Source organism: Dreissena polymorpha, chromosome 4 (assembly GCF_020536995.1).
Source record: "Dreissena polymorpha isolate Duluth1 chromosome 4, UMN_Dpol_1.0, whole genome shotgun sequence".
NCBI classification, from domain to species: Eukaryota; Metazoa; Mollusca; class Bivalvia; order Myida; family Dreissenidae; genus Dreissena; species Dreissena polymorpha.
The window spans coordinates 74,220,651-74,246,628 of NC_068358.1; the positions used below are offsets into that span (position 1 = coordinate 74,220,651).

At 35.9% G+C, this 25,978-nt stretch overlaps 1 protein-coding gene across 1 annotated transcript in view; it reads left to right on the forward strand.

Moving 5' to 3' along the window:
- LOC127880289 (girdin-like) overlaps positions 1-25,978 on the forward strand; it is a 163,806-nt gene that overhangs the window by 104,391 nt on the left and 33,437 nt on the right. The window contains exons 31-34 of the mRNA XM_052427637.1: positions 1,350-1,561; positions 3,513-3,662; positions 5,848-5,889; positions 23,428-23,462. Of these exons, the coding sequence (XP_052283597.1) occupies positions 1,350-1,561; positions 3,513-3,662; positions 5,848-5,889; positions 23,428-23,462 (439 nt within the window). The remainder of the gene's footprint in view (positions 1-1,349; positions 1,562-3,512; positions 3,663-5,847; positions 5,890-23,427; positions 23,463-25,978) is intronic.

The window sequence follows — 25,978 nt, forward strand, 5'->3', positions numbered from 1 at the left end:
TTTGTGTACTGCGGCAAATCCATGGTATATAATTGTTACCATTGAGTATAACGCCTTTATGCAAATAGGTTGTTTTTTTCTTGTTCAACGTTGTATGTTATACCATTATTAGCATAGACATGAGTTTGAAGTGGCATGATTTATTTTTTCATATCTGTGATATAAGGAATATTATTATATTAGCATTACTTAATGTTGAAATTAATATTACAATAAAATGTAAAAAAATCATATTTCATTGTGTTTTAAATATAACATCACATTTGAGAGGAATAGCATACAGTTATAATGCACAATATGAGCATTTACCAATAAAAAGATAAGTTTTGTAATTACCATTTGACTACATGTATGTCGTGACCTTTTTTTTAAATTCTGTTTTCCCTTTTAACACTGGTAATGGCTTTATTAACCAGCAATATTTCTGCATTGTGATATATGCACGATCTCTTTTGGGATACTTTAGGCTGTTACCCTACTCAAGATTTACTTTGTCTAATTTTTTTTCTAAATGTTTGTTAATTTTTTTTTCTAAATGTCTGTAAAACCTCTGTAATAAAAGACTGCTATATTTATAAATAAAATAAGTAATTACTGTTGGTATGGAGAGAAGAAAGTGACAATTGTATGCTCAAAGGATATTATGCAGTCAATATTAGACATTCAAGCATTAGAATTAACCACATTTACGCAGTGAAGAGCTTATATAGTCATGCATTTTTTAAAGCATTTGTTAACAGAAATAATGTAGACAATATCTTTACTCACCAAGGTAATCCACCTGATTCTTATTTATTAGTTATTTCACATTTATTGCCCTTAATTGAATTATAAATGCCACAAAATATACCAAGTATCAAGAAATTACTCTATTGATCATCAGTAACTTTTATTGCTATTTAATATTACTTGCTTTAAGAATTTATGTTTTTATTAATTTCTAAATGTAACAAATACACCTATAATATTGGCACTTAAAATATCGTGCCATAACCAAACCGACGTGATCCTACTTGAGTTGTGAGAAATCATCTCAAATCTCAGCTTTGATCTTGGAAAACTGGGCTTAATGCATGTGCGTTAAGTGTCCTCATAGATTGGCAAATCAGGAACAACACATTCCACCTTAACCAGATATTTAATTAGAAGAGAATTTTATGTAACATTCCATAAAAGCAGAAAGTGTTGTCCCAGAATAGCCTGTGCACACTGCACAAGCTATTTTGGGACAACACTTTACACACATGCATTAAGCCCTGTATTCCCAGAACACGACTTATTTTACTAAAGGAAATTACAGTTACTGATCTTTCCAGTTACTTACTTGCATTTATTTTGTGACTGTCTAGGAATCCTTGGATGACGTAGGGACAGAGTTACGGGACATGCGTGATGAGCTTCACAAGCTGATGGGAGTCATAGAGAGCAAGGACCTCGCTATAGAGACCCTTGAGAACCAGCTGAGGACCTCGAAAGATGAAATCAAAATGAAGTATGGGGAGTTTTTGACAACAAAAAAGCCCTCACCAACAAATGGACCAATGATGTCCTTTTTAATAAAGTAAAAAGTTTGTTGGTAATCATGCTGGAATATTTTTGTCTTCAGGCGTTTGCAACGTAAATAAGATATGAAAATCATGACTGTTGTCACTTTACTAAGACGGTTTTTAGCTCATCTATTTTTTGAAAAAAAATTATGAGCTATTGTCATCACCTTGGCGTCGGCGTCTGCGTCGGCGTCGGCGTCCGGTTAAGTTTTGCGTTTAGGTCCACTTTTCTCAGAAAGTATCAATGCTATTGCATTCAAACTTGGTACACTTACTTACTATCATGAGGGGACTGGGCAGGCAAAGTTAGATAACTCTGGCGTGCATTTTGACTGAATTATGTGCCCTTTTTATACTTAGAAAATTGAAAATTTTGGTTAAGTTTTGCGTTTAGGTCCACTTTTTTCAGAAAGTATCAATGCTATTGCATTCAAACTTGGTACACTTACTCGCTATCATGAGGGGACTGGGCACGCAAAGTTAGATAACTCTGGCGTGCATTTTGACAGAATTATGTGCCCTTTTTATACTTAGAAAATTGAAAATTTTGGTTAAGTTTTGTGTTAAGGTCCATTTTATTCCTTAAGTATCAAAGCTATTGCTTTCATACTTGCAACACTTACTAACTACCGTAAGGGGACTGTGCAGGCAAAGTTATGTAACTCTGACTGGCATTTGGACGGAATTATGGGCCCTTTATACTTAGAAAATTGAAAGTTTGGTTAAGTTTTGTGTTTTGGTCCACTTTACCCCTAAAGTATCATAGATATTGCTATCATACTTGGAACACTCGCAAACTATCATAAGGGTACAGTAAAAGGACAAGTTGCATAACTCTGGATGTCATTTTTACGGAATTATGGCCCTTTTTTGACTTAGTAACTTTGAATATATGGTTAAATTTTGTGTTTCGATCCACTTTACTTCTTAAGTATCAAGGCTATTGCTTTCAAACTTCAAATACTTTCATGCTATCATGAGGTTACTGTACCTGGCAAGTTGAATTTTACCTTGACCTTTGAATGACCTTGACTCTCAAGGTCAAATTATTAAATTTCTCTAAAATTGCCATAACTTCTTTATTTATGATTAGATTTGATTGATACTTTGACAAAAGTACTCTTGCCTGACATACCACAATAGACTCCACCCAAACCATCGCCCGTGCCCCCCCCCAACCCCCCCCCCCCCCTATTTTTTTTTTTTTTTTTTTTTTTTTTTTTTTTTAAAATCATCTCACAAATGACCACCACACCCTCACACTATACCCCCCCCCACCCCACCCCCTCCCCAATTTTTTTTTAAACGGTTAAAAAACAAAACTATTTATTTTGATTATTTTATGTTTGAAATACCGTCCAACCATCGCACCCAAGAATCCCCCCCCCACCCCCCCTCCCCCCACCCGAATCCCCCCCCCCCCCTATTTTTTTTGTTTTTTTTGTTTTAAGATCATCTCACAAATTACCACCACACCCTCACACTATACCCCCCCACCTCACCCCCCCCCCCCCATTTTTTTATGAAACGGTTAAAAAACACAAATATTTATTTTTATTATATTATGTTTGAAATACCGTCCAACCATCGCACCCAAGAATTCCCCCCCCCCCCCCCCCCCCCCCCCCCCCGATTTTTTTTTCCCTTTTTTTCGCATTTTTGGAAGAAAATGTAATAAATGTCCACACCCCCACACAATGCACCGCTCTTCACTCCACCCCTCCCTCCTTTGTGATTGAAAATGAGAGTCCCTTCACCTTTAAAAAGAAAATAGATGAGCGGTCTGCACCCGCAAGGCGGTGCTCTTGTTAACACTTTGTGTTAAATATGTTAACAAGAAAGATTTGAAAGATTTGACATAAAAATATGGCCACACATTTCAATCACACATTTCAATTTAAAACCTTTTTTAATGCACTTTTTTGCTTGTTATTCCAAATAAGCAATTCTCAAAATTCCTTTCAGATCTCAGGCGATGTCTGACCTCCAGCGGGTAGTGTCTGACCTGGAACGCAAGAACGGAGAGCTTCACGAGAGCGTGGAGGGAGTGCGTTCCAGTGTGGAGGACAGGCTGATGTCTCAGAGGAGTTCTAGCCCCGCCTCCAGCCCTACCAGGTGAGCAGATGGCTTAGTCACGCAGGTGGTAACCATTTACTACGCAGATACTCACTTTGACTCTTTTTTATAGTCTATTAGTAAATTAAATTTAGTCATTTTTTAAACATTCAAGTTTTAAAGACTTCATTCCTATCCTAAGATACGGATGAGCTTCAAAGAGCATAAAAAACCTAAAAAGAGTTAGAGTTACTTGCAGCATGTTCTGGTTTTATGCTGGTTGCATATAGCCAATTTCACTTTGCTTCTGAGCTGGAAAGCGTTAAAAGAGTCCCTGCTCATTCAAGATGTGAATATTTTGTTCGCTTTTTTACATATCAGGATATGCAGATTCTCACCGTCTTTGGTTATATTACTTGTAAAGACATGCATATTTTGGCTGCCTTTGATTATGTTACTTGTTAAGACATGCATTTTTTGGCTGCCTTTGGTTATATTACTTGTTAAGACATGTATATTTTGGCTGCCTTTGGTGTTCTTAATTGTTAAGACATGTATATTTTGGCTGCCTTTGGTTATTATATTACTTGTTAAGACATGCATATTTTGGCTGCCTTTGGTTATATTACTTGTTGAGATGTGCATATTTTGACTACGTTTGGTTATATAACTTGTTGAGATGTGAAGATTTTGGCTGCCTTTGGTTATATTACTTGTTAACATTGGTTATATTAGTTGTTGAGATGGGCAGATTAACACTGCATTTGGTTATATCACTTGTTGAGATGTGCAGATTTTGGCTGCCTTCCCTTATAATACTTGTTGAGATATGCTTATTTTGGCTGCCTTTTGTTGTATTACTTTTTTAAGAGGTGCAGATTTTTGGCTGCCTTTTGTTGTTTTTTCGGTGTGAAGAAATGAATATTTTGGCAGCCTTTGGTTATATTAGGAAATTTCTTAATTTCATAAAATTAAATCTCAGTACATGTCATTAGGTATTATCTCAGCACATGTCACACGGTACTATCTCAGTTCATGTCATAAGGTACTATCTCAGTACATGTCATAAGGTACTATCTCAGTACATGTCACACGGTACTATCTCAGTACATGTCATAAGGTACTATCTCAGTTCATGTCACAAGGTACTATCTCTGTACATGTCACAAGGTACTATCTCAGTACATGTCACAAAGTACTGTCTCTGTACATGTTACAAGGTACTATCACAGAACATGTCATAATGTACTACCTAAGTACATGTCATAAGGTACTATCTCAGTACATGTCATAAGGTACTATCTCAGTTCATGTCACAAGGTACTATCTCAGTTCATGTCACAAGGTACTATCTCTGTACATGTCACAAGGTACTATCTCAGTACATGTCACAAGGTACTATCTCAGTACATGTCACAAGGTACTATCACAGAACATGTCATAATGTACTATCTAAGTACATGTCACAAGTTACTATCTCAGTACATGTCACACGGTACTATCTCAGTACATGTCACAAGGTACTATCTCTGTTCATGTCATAAGGTACTATATCAGTACATGTCATAAGGTACTATCTAAGTACATGTCATGAGGAACAAACTAAATAATTTGTGAAGAAAATATGGATGCATGAAAAATATTCCATGTGCATCCTGATTTGTTCGCTATAAATACCATGTTTACATATCTTGCTACACAAGCTATATGGAATTTCAATATTTTTTCACTTGATTGTTAAATGTGTGAGTTTATCCCACTCAAATTTTGTTTTGAACATGCAACAAGTATTGTAAGCAAGTATTTGCGCTTGATTGTGATCTCTACAAATGCAAGTTTAACTAGACATGACAACTATCATAAAAAGATTTCTCTGCTTCTGGTAAAGCTGAAGTTTCACATTTGTTTATAATTTGCTTGTCAGTGTTATGCAGTTCTAAGTAGAAGTTAGATATCTAAACATATAGTACCAGTAATTACCCTAAGATATGTGTGATATGTAGAAAAATACCTAAACAGCAAGAACAAATGAGACATGTTCTTGGAAAACTGCAGGAAGTGATGTCCCAGATTAGCCTGTAAAGTCAGCACATGCTAATCTGTGACAACATTTCAACATTCAAGCACACAAATTAAGTCCAGTTTTCCTAGAATGAGGTTGGAATAATTGATTTTGCCTGATTGTGAAATGAAATGCCACATCCTCACCAACCTTGCTGCAGACAGCTCTGTGTTTGAATTCTAGGCAGTCAAGGTCCCCAACGCCACGAGCCTCCAGGATTCCAAGGTCACTGATCACTTATGTTTCCATAGAAACCTCTCTTTGCTTGTTTACTGTCTGGCATCACCACGCTGCATTCCTGTACCCATGATCATAAAATGTTCCTTGTACTCGCATTGTGCTTCCATTGCATTAGAATTGCTGTTATATTCTTAAAATTTAGAGAACTTTTTGAAAATTGTGTGCGGCCATTTTTTGTTGATAAATCATAGTTAAGACAAATAAAGATAGGGATTAATTAATGACACTTCTTCTTTTTGGGGATTTGAAGGTTAATCTAGGATAACTTTTTTGCAGAATGTTGGTCAATTGTTTAAAATTGCACCTAGCTGTGAGGATTTGTTTGTTAAATACAGCAAGATTTGTCATTATTGCAGTGTGTGATGTGAGCACCACTTATGTAAATGTGTTGATTGCTAACAGTTTTAAGGAAAGATATGTAAATAATATTGTGTAAATACCATTCTTGACAGCACTTTTTTTCAAAAATAATAACATGGAAATTGATAATACAGTGAAACCTGTCTTGATCAAATGGTGTCAGTACTGGTTCAATGTTCTGTTTTCAGAGATGCTCAGTTTATCAAGGTTTTGGCAGGATGCAATATTTTTTCAATATTTACAAGTGTATTAGTTTAAACAAGAAGACAACAACATTTGTAAAAGTTTACTCTTTTACTTTTGTTTTGTTATTTTTGGCATATTAAAATGTCCATTTTGTACAATATTAAAAGTATACGACATCAATCACGCATTTAATTATTTACTTACAAGTTCAGACATGTTGATGTTTAAGAGTTACATAAAGAATAAACTATAGGTCCATGTCAAATGTTTTACACACATAATTTCAAAAACTGTAAAAACTAGATATTTTAATACCAATTAATTGTATTTGAAGATGAGCAAAAAATAGAAAAATCCTTGTATGTAGATTAATGTTCAGAATAAAGCGCAACAACAAATGTGTTGTTCACACGTGTTTTTACATTTTCATAATGACTGTGAGTGGTTGTTTTTTTCGGCCAAACCTTCCTGTTACACTACATCTAGCGCGATTTCTGCCATCCACGTCGCATCACCATGATACACCGTTCAACACGGTGATTTTGCCGTGGCGAATTGCGGTGTCAGTCTCTACGGTATCGGGAAATTGATCTCACGGTGGACCACCATGATCGCGGTGTAGCACCGTTGCCTCGGTGGTTCGCTGTGAAATACAGGTAAATGTGAATGAATATGTATATTTCGATATTGCAGACCGTATAATTTTTGCAAAGTTCTAGAATGTTTTGTTACATTTGTATGTACATTTGTATACATTGTAACTTGATGGTTAACAATCGTCATTAAACCCCCACAAACAAAGTTTAGGGGGATATATAGGAGTGAACTTGTTGGTTGGTCGGTCGTTCGGTTGGTCGGTCAGTCGGTCTGTCGGTCTGTCTGTCAGTCCGTATTAAGTGTCATAAATTGTATCTAGATGATGCCTAGGCCAAGTTGGAACATGGGCCTTGCCGGGTCAAAAACTAGGTCATGGGGTCAATTAGTGCGTTTTGAACATTCAGCATGTTGTCCGCTCTCTTATTCAAGTAGTTTTCATCCGATCTTCACCAAACTTGGTCAGAAGTTGTATCTACATGATCTATATGTCAAGTTCGAACATGGGCCTTGCCGGGTCAAAAACTAGGTCACGGCTCACTTAGTGCATTTTAAACATTCAGAATGTTGTCCGCTCTCTAATTCAATTAGTTTTCATCCGATCTTCACCAAACTTGGTCAGAAGTTGTATCTAGATGATCTTAAGGCCAAGTTCGAACATGGGCCTTGCCGGGTCAAAAACTAGGTAACGGGGTCACTTAGTGCGTTTTTTAACATTCAGCATGTTGCCCTCTCTCTTATTCAAGTAGTTTTCATCAGATCTTCACCAAACTTGGTCAAAAGTTTTATCTAGATGATCTGAAGGCCAAGTTCGAACATGGGCCATGCCAGACTTAAAAACTAGGTCACAGGGTCACTTAGTACGTTTTACACATTGAGCATGGTGTCCCCTCTCTATTTAAAGTAGTTTAAATCCGATCTTCGCCACACTTGGTCATAAGTTGTAACTAGATGATGTGTAGGTCAAGTTCGAACATGGGCCATGCTGGGTCAAAAACTAGGTCACGGGGTCACTTAGTGTGTTTTAAACCTCACCATGTTGTCCGCGCTCTAATTCAAGTAGTTTTTATCCAATCTTTACCAAAATTGGTCAGAAGTTGTATCTTGATAATGTCTATGGCAAGTTTGAATATGGTTCATGCCGGGTCATAAACAAGGTCACGGGGTCACTTAGTGTGTTTTAAACATCACAATGTTGTCCGCTCTCTAATTCAAGTAGTTTTCATCCAATCTTCCCCAAACTTGGTCAGAAGTTGTATCTAGATGATGTCTAGGTCAAGTTTGAATATGGGTCATGCTGGGTCAAAAACTAGGTCACGGGGTATCTTAGTGCGTTTTAAACCTCACTATGTTGTCCGCCCTCTAATTCAAGTAGTTTTCATCCAATTCTCACCAAACTTGGTCACAAGTTTTATCTAAATGATCTCTAGGACAAGTTTGAACATAGGCCATTCCGGGCCTAAAACTAGGTCACGGGGTCACTTAGTGCGTTTTTTAACATTCAGCATGGCGTCAGCTCTCTAATTCAAGTAGTTTACATCCAATCTTCACCAAACTTGGTCAGAAGTTTTATGGAGATGATCTTAAGGCCAAGTTAGAACATGGGCCTTTTTGGGTCAAAAACTAGGTCAAGGGGTCACTAAATGCGTTTTTAAAATTGAGCATGGTGTCCGCTGTTTTTTGTAAAGACATGCAAAATATTATGTGTCAATGCGGCATGTGGGGGTATTCGTCACGTCTGTGACAAAGCTCTAGTTATTTTCTATTGTTTACCCCCGTTCCAGAATCATTTGACATGTCGTACATCGAGCGTGATGTACTTTATATTTCGTTTCTACAGTTTCTGCGTGAATATTTATTTGTTGTTCATTTAAAGAATTGTTTGTTTTTGTTAACATTTCGTAAATGCTTTCTCGTTTGTGCACATATAGCTTGCGGTATCTGGACAAACGGCACCGGGACAATCGGCACCCAGTGTTTTTTTTGCATATGCGGACAGTCTGTACCCTGTAAATTTGTCGACCCGGACAATCAGCACCCGATTTGATTGTATACCAGGAAAAACGGCATCCGATTTAATTGTATACCCGGACAAACGGCACCCGATTAAATGCGATCGATAAAGCCCGTCAGCACCTTGTTGAACTAATTTGTCTAATCCGCTAATTGCTTTGGTGAAAGAGATGATTAATAAATCCCGTCAACAAACTGTGTTATCAAACCAAGTCGAAGTCCAAAATTTTATTGCATTAACATAATACAATGTTACAGCACAAAATAATAATAAGGGTCTGCGTTAGTGTTAGTGTCTGTGTTAGCGTGCAAAAGTTTAAGTTTTTGTACTACCCCAAATATTTTCTTTGTCCCTTGACATGTTGCTTTCATATTTTGCATACTTGTTTACCAACATGACCCCAACCTATAAACAAGAGCAGACAACTCTATCAAGCATTTTGTCATAATTATGGCTCCTTTTCCACTTAGAATATGCAGCAAATGTTAAAGTTTTCGTACTACCCTATTTATTTTCATTGTCCCTTGACATATTGCTTTCATATTTTGCATACTTGTTTACCAACATCACCCCAACCTATAAACAAGAGCAGACAACTCTGTCAAGCATTTTGTCATAATTATTGCCCCTTTTATACTTTGATAATTGAACATTTTGCTTAAATTGCCACAACTTCTTTATTTATGATCACATTTTATTATTACTTTGACAAAATAACACTTACCTGAATACCACAATGGATTCCACCCAAACAATACCCAACGCCCCTACCCAGAATCCCTCCCCCCCCCCAACCTCCCCCCCCATTTTTTTTTTAAACATCATCTAATAAATTACCACTACCCACATTATACCCCCCTCTCACCCCCCCCCCCTACCCCCCCCCCCGTTACCCCCCCCCCCCCCCCCAAAACAAAAATAAATTTTTTTTTTCCTTTTTTTATTTTTGAAAGATCGTCTAATAAATTATAGAATATGAACAATTTCCCCATGATGGCTTACGTTATACTGTCAAGCACTCGAATAGTAAAGCGCGCTGTCCTCTGACAGCTCTTGTTGTTTTCTGCAATTAGATTACGTTGAACATTGCTTGATGAAATAATTATGTAATCGCTATCAACTAATTATCCCCTTAATTACCACTATGTGTCGTCACAATTTACAAATACGTTTTGTTTCACCGATTTTTTAAATGTTCCGAATTTGCAAATTTTGTTAACGAAACATTTAGTTAGTAAGCTAGTTTTAATCAATTACAAGCGTGAATCGATTTATAATTAAAACCGGTGCATCCGATGTATTACTTCAAGCGCGGCCGTTCAACCTCACCATTACCCAAACAAAATATATGTACATGTATACAATATATAATTTGAAAACACCACAATACACGGAGATGGTACTTTTTATCGCAACGACTCTGTCCATATATATAGCTATGACCAGGTACTTTCAATAGGGTGCGGATTGTCCGGGTGCCGTTTGTCCGGATACCGCAAGCTAAACGTGTACAAACGAGAAAGCATTTCCGAAATGTTAACAAAAACAAACAATTCTTTAAATAAATAGGCAAGTAAATCTTCACGCAGAAACAGTAGAAACAAAACATAAAGCACATCACGCTCGATGTACAACATGTCAAATGATTCTGGAACGAGGGTAAACAATAGAAAATAATGACGATTGTTAACAATCAAGTTAAAATGTATACAAATGTACATACAAATGTAACAAAACAATATAGAACTTTGCAAAATTATACGGTCTGCAATAGCGAAATATACATGTTCATTCACATTTACCTGTATTTCACAGCGAACCACTGAGGCCGCGATGGTCCACCACGATCATGGTGGTCCACCGTGAGATCGATTTTCCAATAACGCCCGGGGTGTTCAGCCACTGTCGACGTGATCTATCATGATGGAAACGCCTTCCGATCGCGGTGATTTTCCACGCTCACGAAAAATTGTCCACGGTGAGAGTGAGGTGGATGGCAGAAGTCGCCCTAGACGTAGTGTATAGCTATAAGCATGGTGACTTGACCTTTTCTGTGAAAATGTGTCACAAGTTATTGGGTTCTCACCACTTTGGAATCAGATTTCAAATGTGAAAAATTATGCTGTTCAGTTTTGGAATGAATATGATCAAATTACAGATATCAGTGATTTTTTTAGTTAAGTCAGGATTTTTATTCATAGAAATAGACATAAAACAAGTATGATCAAGGCGTCTGTTAAGTTTGGACAGGTATTAGGTTTAATGTACTGGATTTGGATTAGACGGGTTTCATTGTATATGTCTGCAAATATAACTCTTTTGTTTGTTACATAACATGACATGTTATCTTTGGTCATTGCTGATATTTTAGCCGATTGACTCAACCCAGGTAATATCCTCACATCAGTTGTTTTTTCAAAAGACTAACCTTAGATTTCTTAATTTGTCAGTAGTTATTGAAGAACAAGCAAGTGATATTGTGACTAGAAGCTAGAGAGGAATTTATGGTTACTGTGGCACACCACTATGTCCAAAATCTGTTATATTTTATGTCTGTTACAAGTACTTACCCCAATTTGAAGTAAATGCGGGTTGACTGGAATCACCGTGTACATCTGTCCGTTTGTTTATCCATTTGCCTGTCTTTTAGTCAGCCATCGGAGTATGTTGACTATTATATGAGGTATGAAGATGAAACTTCATGTAGGAAGCTTCCATTGAAATGCATTATGTCTGTTTTCTCATCCTAAGGTGATACACATGATTTTGTTAGCTGTAACTGTATTAAATTTATGCCAAATTAAAATTATATTTAATTATGTTGTTACATTTAAAAAAAACATGAAAAAATATTTTTAATGAGTAAAAAAAAGTAACTAATAACATCCAATAAATCCCAGTACTCCACCAGATGTTGGTCATCTTTCATAGTTATATAAAAGAGATGTAGATAATTATGTTCATTCTAATTAGTTAAATGTCAAAGTTCCATGCTTTATTCTGGTTATCAGATTGATGATAGATGGCATTTAATTTTACACTACGGTAGTATTAAGTCTTTGTAATATTTTTTGTTAGATCTCTTACATTTGAATTTCCCCTTGAGTTTATTGATGGTGTTATTAAAAGTTATTATTTTATTATTTTGTTAAATAAATGAGTTTTATTTGTACTGGAATATTGAAATCTAATCTCATTCAAAAATGACTTCAAAATGAATAGAAAAAAAATATTTTGGATTTCAAAAAATATATTACAAACTATAAATGGAATGTTCCCAGAATCTGATAATTTTGCCACACAATAAAAAAATGTTTTTTTGTGTGGTTATTTTGTGGGATTTAGTTGCTATTTAGATAGATGTATATCAGGAATTAGTGCATGTATTTCAATAAGTAGATTTAGAAACGCCTTTTTAATTTAGTTAAATGTATTTATTTATAAAAACAACAATAAAATGACATATTACATTTACAATGCATAGTTTAAACTGGATTGGAAAACAAGCAACAGCAATGCTCATACTTATTCTTATAATTTTAACATGTTTTTCTTTTATTAATAAAATATCATAAGTAGATATGTCAATTTTTAGCTCAGCTATTTTCTGAGAAAACCCGAGGTATTGTCATAGCCAGCTCGGCGTCTGCCGTCCACGGTCCGTGTCAGGCTAAAACCTTAACATAGGCTCTAAAATCAAAGTGCTTCCACATACAACTTTGAAACTTCATATGTAGATGCACCTAGAGGAGTTCTAAACGCCACACCCATTTTTGGGTCACTAGGTCAAAGTTCAAGGTCACTTCTGACAAACTTTTATTTACTCCAAACTGCACCCACAGGCGAGCGTTGGCATCCGCTATGTGGTGCTCTTGTTTATTAAGATTTCAATAGAATACATTTATTCTATTACTGCAACTGAATCAATCGTATAACATTGCAGTCCTATACATTTTAATCTTATCTTACAAACTTTTTACGCAAGTTTATTTGAAATTCATTGCTTTAACCTAGAAACCAACATTAATGTTTGTATTTGTATGTACATTTACTGCCATTTAAATTAATAATTAACTTTCATAATAGGATAAATGGAAGATTTGGTGTTATAGTGGAATAATAGATGAAGGGATATTGCTGGGCAGAACACTTGAGTTCTTGGCAAGCATGATCAACTTAATCTTAATCTCTGCAACTTATATTGTATACAATATTATAATACCTCAACGCTGATTGAAGGGCCTTTTATGAAGGAACCTGATGACTTTTTTTTAAATATGAGGTCGATCGGTGTTTATAAGTCATCATGTCACTCAGGACCATCTATAATGTCATCATTTTTGGTAAAAGCTAATGAGATTCTATAAATTAATTGTATCCTTTTTTTGCACAAAAACCAACACAATTGAAATTCTTGAAAAAAAAAACAACTACAAGTGCACATTACATCTTGATTAACATGTCATATGTCATAAAACATATTAATTCCCCCAAAAAATGTAACATCTTAGCACCAAATTTTAATAAATTTGTCATGAATGAAGGCAAGGAGGTATGCTTAAAAGAAAAACAGGTTACTGCGTATCATTTTGTAATATTTCAGATTTATCTCGAATAAACAAATATTTTATTCTAAACCTTTTTTGTTATATTACAAAATGATAGGGCTCTAACCTCCTATTCTCAATGTTTACAATAATATGTGAAAAGAAATTAAACTTTTTTTGAGCTCACCTGATTGCTCAGGTGAGCTTTTTTGACCGGTCTTTGTCCGTCGTCCGTCTGTCCACATTTGTTCGTAAACACTCTCGAGGCCACATTTATTGTCTGATCTTCATGAAACTTGGTCAGAAGCTTTGTCCCAATGAAATCTCAGTTGAGTTGGAAACTGGGTTGTGCCAGGTCAAAAACTAGGTCACTAGGTCAAAAAAAAAAGAAAAAACTTTTAAACACTGTAGTAGTCAATTTCATGCCCAATCTTCATGTAACTTTGTCAAAATGTTTGTCTTAATGATACATTGGTTGAGTTCAAAAGTGGTTCCGGTCCGTTGAAAAACATGGCCACCAGTGGGCGGGGCAGTTTTCCTTATTTGGCTATAGAGAAACCTTGTAAACACTCGTCACAATTTTTGCCCAATCATAAAAGTTGGTCAAAACATGGCCACCAGTGGGCGGGCATTTTTCTCTATATGTATATAGTGAAAATATGTGAACACTCTAGAAGTCACATTTTTGGCCCAATTTTTAGCTGACCTGAGCACAATGTGCTCATGGTGAGCTTTTGTGATTGCCTTTTGTCCGTCGTTCGTTGTCCGTCGTGCAACGTCAACATTTGCCTTGTTCACTCTCTAGAGGCCACATTTATTGTCCAATCTTCATGAAATTTGGTCAGAATATTGGTTTCAATAATATCTTGGATGAGTTCGAAAAAGGTTACGTTTGCTTGAAAAACATGGCTGCCAAGGGGCGGGGCATTTTTCCTTATATGGCTATATATGGCTATAGTAAAATCTTGTTAACACTCTAGAGGCCATATTTATTTTCTGATCTTCATGAAACTTAGTCAGAAGATTCATCCCGATAATATCTTTGACGAGTTCAAAATGATGCTGGTTGGTTGAAAAACATGGCCGCCAGGGGGCAGGGCATTTTTCCTTACATGGCTATAGTAAAACCTTGTTAACACTCTAGAGGCCACATTTATTTTCCGATCTTCATGAAACTTGCTCAGAAGATTTGTCCCACTGATATATTTGACGAGTTCAAAAATGGTAACCTTTGCTTGAAAAAAAAGGCTGCCAAGGGGCGGGGCATTTTTCCTTATATATATATATGGCTATAGTAAAATCTTGTTAACACTATAGAGGCCACATTTATTGTCCAATCTTAATGAAACTTGGTCAGATGATTCATCCCAATAATATCTTGCAGGAGTTTGAAAATGATGCCGGTTGGTTGAAAAACATGGCTGCCAGGGGGCGGGGCATTTTTCCTGATATGGCTATAGTAAAACCTTGTTAACACTCTAGAGGCCACATTTATTGTCCAATCTTGATGAAATATGGTCAGAAGATTTGTCTTAATGATATCTTGGATGAGTTCGAAAATGGTTACGTTTGCTTGAATAACATGGCCGCCAAGGGGCGGGGGATTTTTCCTTATATGGCTTTATAAGGCTATAGTAAAATCTTGTTAACACCCTAGAGGCCACATTTATAGTCCGATCTTCCTGAAACTCGGTCAGAAGATTCATCCTAATAATATCTTGGACGAGTTCAAAAATGATGCTGGTTGGTTTAAAAACATGGCAACCACAGGGGCGGGGCTATTTTCCTTATATGGCGATAGTAAAACCGTGTTAACACTCTAGAGGTCACATTTATTTTCCGATCATCATGAAACTTGGTCAGAAGATTTGTCCCAATGATATCTTGGATGAGTTCCAAAATGGTTTTGGTTGCTTTAAAAACATGGCCACCAGGGGCGGGGCATTTTTCCTTATATGGCTATAGTTAAACCTTGTTAACACTCTAGAGGCCACATTTATTGTCCAATCTTCATGAAATTTTGGAAGATTGGGCTCAATGATATCTTGGATGAGTTCGAAAATAATTATATTTGCCTGAAAAAAATGGCTTCCAAGGGGCGGGGCATTTTTCCTTATATGGCTATAGTAAAATCTTGTTAACACTCTAGAGGCCACATTTACTGTCCGATCTTCATGAAACTTGGTCAGAAGATTCATCCCGATAATATCTTGGATGAGTTCAAAAATGATGCCGGTTGGTTGAAAAACATGGCTGCCAGGGGGCGGGGCAGTTTTCCTTATATGGCTATAGTAAAACCTTGTTAACACTCGATCTAGAGGCCACACTTATTTTGCGATCTTCGTGAATTAAACTTGGTCAGAAGATTTGTCCCAATAATATCTTGTTATTTCAGGTGAGCGACTTTGGGCCTTTCAGGCCCTCTTGTGTTTTTATGTTTCGTGTTTTATATAGCTATTGTTTAAAATAATATCTTATATTTCTGCAAATGTACCTGTCATCGTCGTTGCAGGATCCTTGACACCGATATGTTAGCCCCCGCACAAAAGTTTGACCACCTTTAACAAAATAATAACTTTACTATAATTGTATTTTTTTTATAAAATATTTGTTTAAGTGTTTATAGCCAAACTTAAAGCATTAGTATATTAAGCTGAATCTTTAAAGTCATAACATATTGAACATAAAATAAGAATCTTATAAACAAAACAACAATAATTTAAATGTATTGGAATACCTTTGTGTAAAATGGATTAAATGTTTCCTTCTTCACATATTGGAACAGTATGGTCTAGAAAATAATCAGCCAATCTATGATACACATTCCATCTGCAAAAAAGAAGCGATTAAATTGGGTATAAGGGTCATTTATGTTAAATTCAACACATATATTTATGCTTAAATAAGACCCGAACGGCCTTCCGTAGAGAAAAAAACTTTACGAGCGGTTGCTTTGTAAGCGAAAAAAATCCTTTTTAAAGCAAATAATTTCAGAAATACAGTGCTTACTGAACTGCAACATTTGTTTAATCATTTGTAAATCATGTAACATCATTTTACCATTACAAACACAGATAAATGAACATCTATCTTGTATGAAGGTCACGATTTTTATGCCCCCTCTTCGAGGAGGTATATTGTTTTGGTCATGTTGATCCGTCCGTCTCTCAGTTTGTATGTCCTTATGTCCGTCCACCAGATGATTTCCGGATGATAACTCAAGAACGCTTAGGCCTAGGATCATGAAACTTCATAGGTACATTGATCCTGACTTGCAGATGACCCCTATTGATTTTGAGTTCACTAGGTCAAAGGTCAAGGTCACTGTGACCCATAATAGTAAATGGTTTCCGGATGATGACTCAAGAATGCTTATGCCTAGGATCATGAAACTTGATCGGTAGATAGAACATGACTCGCAGATGACCCCTATTGATTGCAGGTCACTAGGTCAAAGGTCAAGGTCACTGTGACCCGAAATAGTAAAATGGCTTCCGGATGATAACTCAAGAACGCTTATGCCAAGGATCTTGAAACTTGATAGGTAGATGGATCATGACTCGCAGATGACCCCTATTAATTTTCAGGTCACTAGGTCAAAGGTCACTTTGACCCGAAATAGTAAAATGGTTTTCGGATGATAACTCAAGAACGCTTATGCCTAGGATCATGAAACTTGATAGGTGGATTGATCATGACTCGCAGATGGCCCTTATTGATTTTCAGGTCACTAGGTCAAAGGTCAAGGTCACAGTGACCCGAAATAGTAAAATAGTTTCCGGATGATAACTCAAGAATGCTTAGGCCTAGGATCATGAAACTTGATAGGTAGATTGATCATGACTCGCAGATGACCCCTATTGATTTTCAGGTCACTAGGTCAAAGGTCAAGGTCACAGTGACCCGAAATAGTAAAATGGTTTCCGGATGATAACTCAAGAACGCTTATGCCAAGGATCATAAAACTTAATAGGTACATTGATCATGACTCGCAGATGACCACTATTGATTTTTAGGTCACTAGGTCAAAGGTCAAGGTCACGTTGACCCAAAATAGTAAAATGGTTTCTGGATGATAACTCAAGAATGCTTATGCCTAGGATCATGAAACTTGATTGGTAGATTGATCATGACTCGCAGATGACCCCTATTGATTTTGAGGTCACTAGGTCAAAGGTCAAGGTCATGGTGACCCGAAATAGTAAAATGGTTTCCAGATGATAACTCAAGAACGCTTATGCCTAGGATCATGAAACTAGATAGGTACATTAATCATGACTGGCAGATGACCCCTATTGATTTTCAGGTCACTAGATCAAAGGTCAAGTTCACGGTGACCCGTAATAGTAAAATGGTTTCCCGATGATAACTCAAGAACGCTTATGGCTAGGATCATGAAACTTCATAGGTACATTGATCATGACTCGCAGATGACCCCTATTGATTTTCGGGTCACTAGGTCAAGGTCAAAGTTACAAAGAACATATATACACAATGGCTGTCACTACAACTAAGAGCCCATATGGGGGGCATGCATGTTTTACAAACAGCCCTTGTTACATATTTCAACTGTACATTTCTCAAAGTACTTTTACTTCTCATTTATCAAAAACTTGTTAATATATAATGATTTACATACCTTCTAGGTGTTTCCGACGACTAATTTAATGACATAAAAGAAAAATGACAATAAAACAACCGGTTTTCAAAGGCGCGGCCATTTTCCAAATATGACGTTTACATTCCAGTGACGTCATAATTCTGAGCGTCTTGGGTAAAACTGTTTGTACGGAAGTCTAATGTGTCCATATAAAAAGTATTTCTTTCAACCGATTTTTAAACAAAAATATCCGAGTTAATGCTTTACAAAATTTGTGGGACTTTTTTGGGAAAATACATTTCAGTGATGTCTTTCACTCTATGCAAAGAATGAATCGATCTATAAGCAATAGTAAAATCTTGTTAACACTCTAGAGGCTACATTTATTGTCCAATCTTTATGAAACTTGGTCAGAAGATTCATCCCAATAATATCTTTGATGAGTTCGTAAATGATGCCAGTTGGTTGATAAACATGGCTATAGTAAAACCTTGTTAACACTCTAGAGGCCACATTTATTGTCAAATCTTCATGAAATACGGTCAGAAGATTTGTCTTAATGATATCTTGGATGAGTTCGAAAATGATAACGTTTGCTTGAAAAACATGGCTGTCAAGGGGCGGGGCATTTTTCCTTATATGGCTATATATTGCTATAGTAAAACCTTGGTAACACTCTAGAGGCAACATTTATTGTCCAATCTAAATGAAATTTGGTAAGAAGATTGGTCTCAATGATATCTCGGATGAGTTTGAAAATAATTATGTTTGCTTGAAAAACATGGCTTCCAAGGGGCGGGGTATTTTTCCTTATATGGCTATAGTAAAATCTTGTTAACACTCTTGAGGCCACATTTACGGTCTGATCTTCATGAAACTTGGTCAGAAGATTCATCCCGATAATATCTTGGACGAGTTCAAAATGATGCTGGTTGGTTGAAAAACATGGCTGCCAGAGGGCGGGGCATTTTTCCTTATATGGCTACAGGGGGTTTTCAGCACTGTCTGTGCCTCCAGAAAACGGTGGCACTCCCAAAGCAAACAGACCTGATCCTAAACCGAAATTAAAAAAAAAATCCCAATTTCCAAAAAAAAAAAAAAGTTTTTGTTTTTTAAGAATTAAGTGTCTTATAACATGTGTGACTAACCAGTGTTTGTTTTGGTCAAAAATATCTGCCATAAGGTTTTGACTGTACAGTTCTTATCTCAGAGAGTAACTGTAACTGAAAAACAAAACTGCAGTACTTGAATAAACGTTGAACATGCCCAATATTGCATCTGTTCATATAAAGAAGACAAAATAACAAATAAAATCAAATTTATTTGTTAAACCACTGAACTATTTAAGCATGATAAATTCACAATTTTTTCCCAAATGAGCCGTTTCATCGAAGCAAAAATTCCCAAAATGCCAATTTTGTCGATAAAAAAATCCTAATTTGGTCAGACTCCTTTTTCTAAAATAGGCAGAAAAACCCCTGGGCTATAGTAAAACCTTGTAAACACTCTAAAGGCCACATTTATTTTCTGATCTTCATAAAACGGGTCAGAAGATTTGTCCCAAAAATATCTTGTTATCTCAGGTGAGCGACTTTGGGCCTTTCAGGCCCTCTTGTCATGAAATTTGGTCAGAACATTTGTTTCCTTGATATGAGAGTTGAGTTAGAAAATGGTTCCGGTCAGTTGAATAACATGGCTGCCAGGGGGGGCAGTTTTCTTATATTTATATAGTTAAAAAAAGCTTGTGAACACTCTAGGAGTCACATTTTTTGCCCAATCATCATGAAACTTGGTGAAAAGATTGGTTTTATATATATCCCAGATGAGTTCACAAATGGTTCTGATTGGTCAAAAAACATGGCTGCTAGGGGGGGTGGGGCAGTTTAGCTTATGTGACTAGAGAGAAACCTTGTGATCGAACACTATAGAAGTCACATTTTTTGCCTAATCATCGTGAAACTTAGTCAATACATTGGTTTTATTGATTTCTCGGACAAGTTTGAAAATTGCTCAGATCGGTGAAACACACTTTTTAGCCTACCTGATTGCTCAGGTGAGGTTTTAGGATTGGTCTTTGTCCGCCGTCCGCCCGTCCACATTTGGTTTGTAAACACTCTATCATTCACATTTCTCAAGCATTCTTTATCAAAGTTGCTGAAAGATCTCAGTCAAGCTTGATCATGAGCAAAATCACATAATTAATGCCATAATTATTGCCCTTAGATTGTCCAAATTTTCATTATATTATACAAAATCCTTGTAAACACTCTAGAGGTCACAATTTTGTTTCAGATTTTATGAATTTTGGTCATAATATTTATTTTTGTAAGCAAAGTTTGATGTTTGGTAAGGGGGGTCAACTCAAAATATAGGTCACCAGGTCAAATCTTACAAAAACAAAAACACTCCATACGCCAGAGTTTTGGTTCAATAATAATGAAACTTGACCAGGATGTTTGTCTGGACAATATCTAGGTCAAGTTTGACGTTTGGTAAAGATTGAATGAACCGACTCCTCTCAGGTGAGCGAACTAGGGCCATCTTGGCCTTCTTGTTATGGTAAACTGAGACTGAAGTTCTTATTACTTTGATCATTGACATTCAGAAAGTGAAAGTAATAGCATAGAGTTTAATGTAAAGGATGTTATTTCAATGTCAAGCACAAGGACACTACACTGAAATACACTAGTTTATGATAATATAGTTATTAAAAAAACAAACCTAGACAGCATGTTTTTGCGGTAGTGTTAGTGTTATGTAGAAAGCACATTTGACATAGTGTTGACATTTACAGTCATTTGATTAGTTGAAACGTGTTAATCAAGAGATGAGTTCACAATTAAATGGTTTATTTTACTGAGTGTTGAAAAATTGCTCATGGTTGCAATCTAAAATCTTTGAAACAAACAGCGAGGAAGAGCTTTCTTTGTTTTGGCAACCTTGTGTTATAAGAAAAATGTAAAAATTAAGCTTATATGTATACCCTGTTGTGAAATATTGAAATCAATTTCTTCATTTCAATGTTCTGCATTAAACAAAATTCTGTTTAGCTCATCTGAGCCCAAAGTGCAGAAGGTGAGCTATTGTGATAATTCTGTGTCAAGCATAAGTTGTCTTGCTGTGTGTGAAGGGTGGCATCAAATTTTAGTTCATAACCACTCCAAATGTCACATTTTTCAATCAATTTTGATGAAATTCATCCAGGATATTTATATAAACAATATCTTGGCCGACTTAAAATGTGGGCTATGTGCGTCTAAAACTATTGGTAGGTCACCAGGTAAAAAAACCTTCTTACCACTTTTGAGGCCACAACCATGATTCAATCTTATTGAATCTTGGTGAGATTTTCATCTGAACAATATCAATACCTTTTTTGAATCTTGGTAATGTTGGATCAAAAACTAAGTCAACAGTCATATCTTTTGAAAACTTGTAACCAATCAAGAGGTCACACTTTTCCTGTAATCTTGATGAAACTTGATTGCAAGGTTTAACTGGAAAATATCTAACCCGAATTGGAATCTAGGTCATGTGCGTCCAAAATTAAAGCTAGACCACAAGGTCAAATCTTAAATAAACCTTATTACTTAAGAGGCCATATTTATGACATAATCATGATGAGATTAGTTTGAATATGGGTCAATTGTGTCAAAAAACTAGGTCACCAAATCAAATATTTGAAAAAATGTTACCACTCTAGAGACTATATTTAATTATCCCTAAATCTTGGCGAACATTGTCAGAATGCTTACCTTGACTAATCTTGTCTTGGATTGAATCTGGGTCATGTGTGTCCAAAAACAAGGTCGCAAGATAAAATTCTTAGAAAATTCATATGATGTCTCTTAAAACCATATGTACCACTCAATCTTGGTCAGAATGTTTCTTTCCAATGTGATGGCCATGTTTGAATGCGTGTCAAGTGCGGTCAAAAACTAGATCACTAGGTCAAGTTTTAAACAATTGGTGTCGTCATTGCCCTCTTTGTTTGAAATGATATTTTTTTTATGCCCCTGGTAGGGTGGCATATAGCAGTTGAACTGTCCGTCAGTGTGTCAGTATGTCAGTATGTGTGTATATCAGTTTGCCCGTCCGTCCGAAAACTTTAATGGCCATAACTTTTTCAATATTGAAGATAGCAACTTGATATTTGGCAGGCATGTGCATCTCATGGAGCTGCACATTTTGAGTGGTGAAAGGTCAAGGTCATCCTTCAAGGTCAAATGTCTAATAAATGGCGTCTGTCCGTCCGTCAAAAAAATTAAACATTGGCCATAACTTTTGCACTATTGAAGATAGCAATTTGATATTTGGCATGCATGTGTATCTCATGGAGCTGAACATTTTGAGTGGTGAAAGGTGAAGGTCAAGGTCATCCTTCAAGGTCAAATGTCAAATATATGGCGTCTGTCCGTCCGAAAACTCTAACATTCGCCATAACTTTTTCAATATTGAAGATAGCAACTTGATATTTGGCATGCATGTGCATCTCACGGAGCTGCACATTTTGAGTGGTGAAAGGTGAAGGTGAAGGTCACCCTTCAAGGTCAAATGTCAAATATATGGCGTCTGTCCGTCCGAAAACTCTAACATTCGCCATAACTTTTTCAATATTGAAGATAGCAACTTGATATTTGGCATGCATGTGTATCTCATGAAGCTGCACATTTTGAGTGGTGGAAGTTCAAGGTCAAGGTCATCTTTTAAGGTCAAAGGTAAAAATAATAATGTTTTTTCAAAGCAGCGTTCACATGAAGCTGCACATTTTGAGTATTGGAAGTTCAAGGTCAAGGTCATCCTTCAAGGTCAAAGGTCCAAAAAAAAAATAAAAAAATTCAAAGTGGCGTTCTCATGAAGCTGCACATTTTGAGTGGTAGAAGTTAAGGTCAAGGTCATTCTTCAAGGTCAAAGGTAAAAAAATAATAATTTCAAAGCGACGCAATAGAGGGCATTGTGTTTCTGACGAACACATCTCTTGTTAAATATTGTTTGAGTGAGCATTCTGATTGGTGAATTTTTAAGTTGTGAAATGTGCAAAAATTGAATTCCAAATTACATGTGTTGTGTATGTACATAACATACATAAAATACAGTGGGAAACTTTTGAACTAATACTATAACGGTTATTCACCTGCTTAATCCATGAATCATATGTTGATCCCAATTTTAGAGTTGTGCCAATTAATGACTATTCACTGTTGTTGTTGTTGCTGTTTCAGAAAAGTGGAAGACGGTTCATCAAAGGACACTCCAGGTAATAAAATAATTACTTATTACTTAGACTTCTGAAGCTTCAAAAAACTTAACAAAATTATAATATTATGTTCTGCATTTCTGGTATTTTGGACTCTGTTTATTCCTATTAACAGCTATATTCAGAGATTGTTGCTTTATAATTTACATTGAATTTTCAATTGATGGTCTGGTTTGAAACAATTGGATTTTGTACAGAAACATTGAGTAGAAACAGCAATTTGTACACCATATTACACTTGACTCTGTCAATTATTTTGAACCCATGTCTGTGCATTTCTTTTTACAATGTATACTCCTAAAAATTATCAGTTATTTATTTATTACTTTATGAGTGCTTTTTAAGTTTTTATGCATTTCGTCAATGTTAATTGGCCATTAATATAAACGCATTAGACTAAATGGTTTGTGTTTGCAAAATTGGTTGTAATTTACAGATTGCAAAAATTGTATGGTGAATAGGGCATTGTAACAGTTTGACTTTTGAGTCAAGACTTGACAGAATGATGACAGTGTTTGCAAGGGTTCGCTTATTGTTGTTGCGTTTTATACAAGCCACATAAAATTCATCGCAATAAATATGTTTCTTATTAATCAACATAAATAAAATTATTTTATATTATGTTTGTTCATGATGCAAGTAAATTATTTCAAGATTTATTGCCAAAACATTGTTTTTCATTATTGTTGAATGTCCAATTAAGTACTTTAAGGCAATGAATGCAATGGCATAATAGTTAAAGGCAATGTTTGTATAAAACTGCACAGACAGCATGTCTTTTAGTATAAAGCTAAATTTCAAAAGAGAATAGTGTTGTTCGGCTATTATCCATTTTACCATGACTGTAGCCTTTATAATACTATAGCATAACTCTTTCAGTGCTGGAACCGAATTTTGAAGACCTTTGCAAACAGTTTGGATCCAGATGAGACGCCACAGAACGTGGCGTCTCATCGGGATCCAAACTGTTTGCTATTCTGATAGAATTCTTTGAAAAAATCGAAGAAAATGCTAATTTTAGAAATTCAACAGCCAACATTTTAGTAGACGACAAATTTCCCAGCATGCAAAGTGTAAAATCATTATGCTAATTCAGAGGCTATATATATGTCCAATGTCAGTTACTTTTAGACGGGTATTTAAAACAGCTTATGTAAAAGTATAATGCCAGCTGGCTCTGTTCATTATTGTGTGTAAGTTCCAGTTCAGACTAAATGGTTTGTAATGTTTGTTTTTAAGTTGTCACAATTTAGTCTTCGCAATGTTCTTGTCTTCCAGATTACATAAACAATGGTTGATATCTGTTTTTGATATCTGTTTATTTTTGAATGCATGCTTCAGATTAAGAAATAGTGCAGACAATTTTTAGCCTCCGTGCATTATTGGGATTTCAGAGTTATTCCTCAAGCTTTCAGCTTCAGTCCAATCAAGGGTTTTGAGCTAACTGATTGATAACTTTATAACAAGTAAGCCCTCAGTGGCCTGTAGTCTACTATTTATTATTTTGTAAGTTCTGACAAAATGTGTGTCCTTAGCAATTCATGTTTTTGTCAAACTGGGAAATAATATAAAAATACGATTTCATAAATTTTCTCCTAGCTTTTCTTTGCAGCTGTCAATGTGATTGTCTAGTGCAAAGAGACCACAGATTTTATAGTCAGTTATTGCCTTCTTTATCACCAGATGAGACATTCAAAACACCAGTTTCTGACAGCAAGGATAATTACCAGTCTAGTATAACACCTACTTGCTCTTATATTCTGCATATGTTCTATATATATATATATATATATATATATATATATATATATATATATATATATATATATAAGCCGTGCTCTGGGAAAACCAGAAGGCTTAAAGCATGTGAGTAAAGTATTGTCCCAGATCAGCCAGAAAGCTTAAAGCATGTGAGTAAAGTATTGTCCCAGATCAGCCAGAAAGCTTAAAGCATGTGAGTAAAGTATTGTCCCAGATCAGCCAGAAAGCTTAAAGCATGTGAGTAAAGTATTGTCCCAGATCAGCCAGAAAGCTTAAAGCATGTGAGTAAAGTATTGTCCAAGATCAGCCAGAAGGCTTAAAGCATGTGAGTAAAGTATTGTCCTAGATCAGCCAGAAGGCTTAAAGCATGTGAGTAAAGTATTGTCCCAGATCAGCCAGAAAGCTTAAAGCATGTGAGTAAAGTATTGTCCCAGATCAGCCAGAAGGCTTAAAGCATGTGAGTAAAGTATTGTCCCAGATCAGCCAGAAAGCTTAAAGCATGTGAGTAAAGTATTGTCCAAGATCAGCCAGAAGGCTTAAAGCATGTGAGTAAAGTATTGTCCTAGATCAGCCAGAAGGCTTAAAGCATGTGAGTAAAGTATTGTCCCAGATCAGCCAGAAAGCTTAAAGCATGTGAGTAAAGTATTGTCCCAGATAAGCCAGAAAGCTTAAAGCATGTGAGTAAAGTATTGTCCCAGATCAACCAGAAGGCTTAAAGCATGTGAGTAAAGTATTGTCCAAGATCAGCCAGAAGG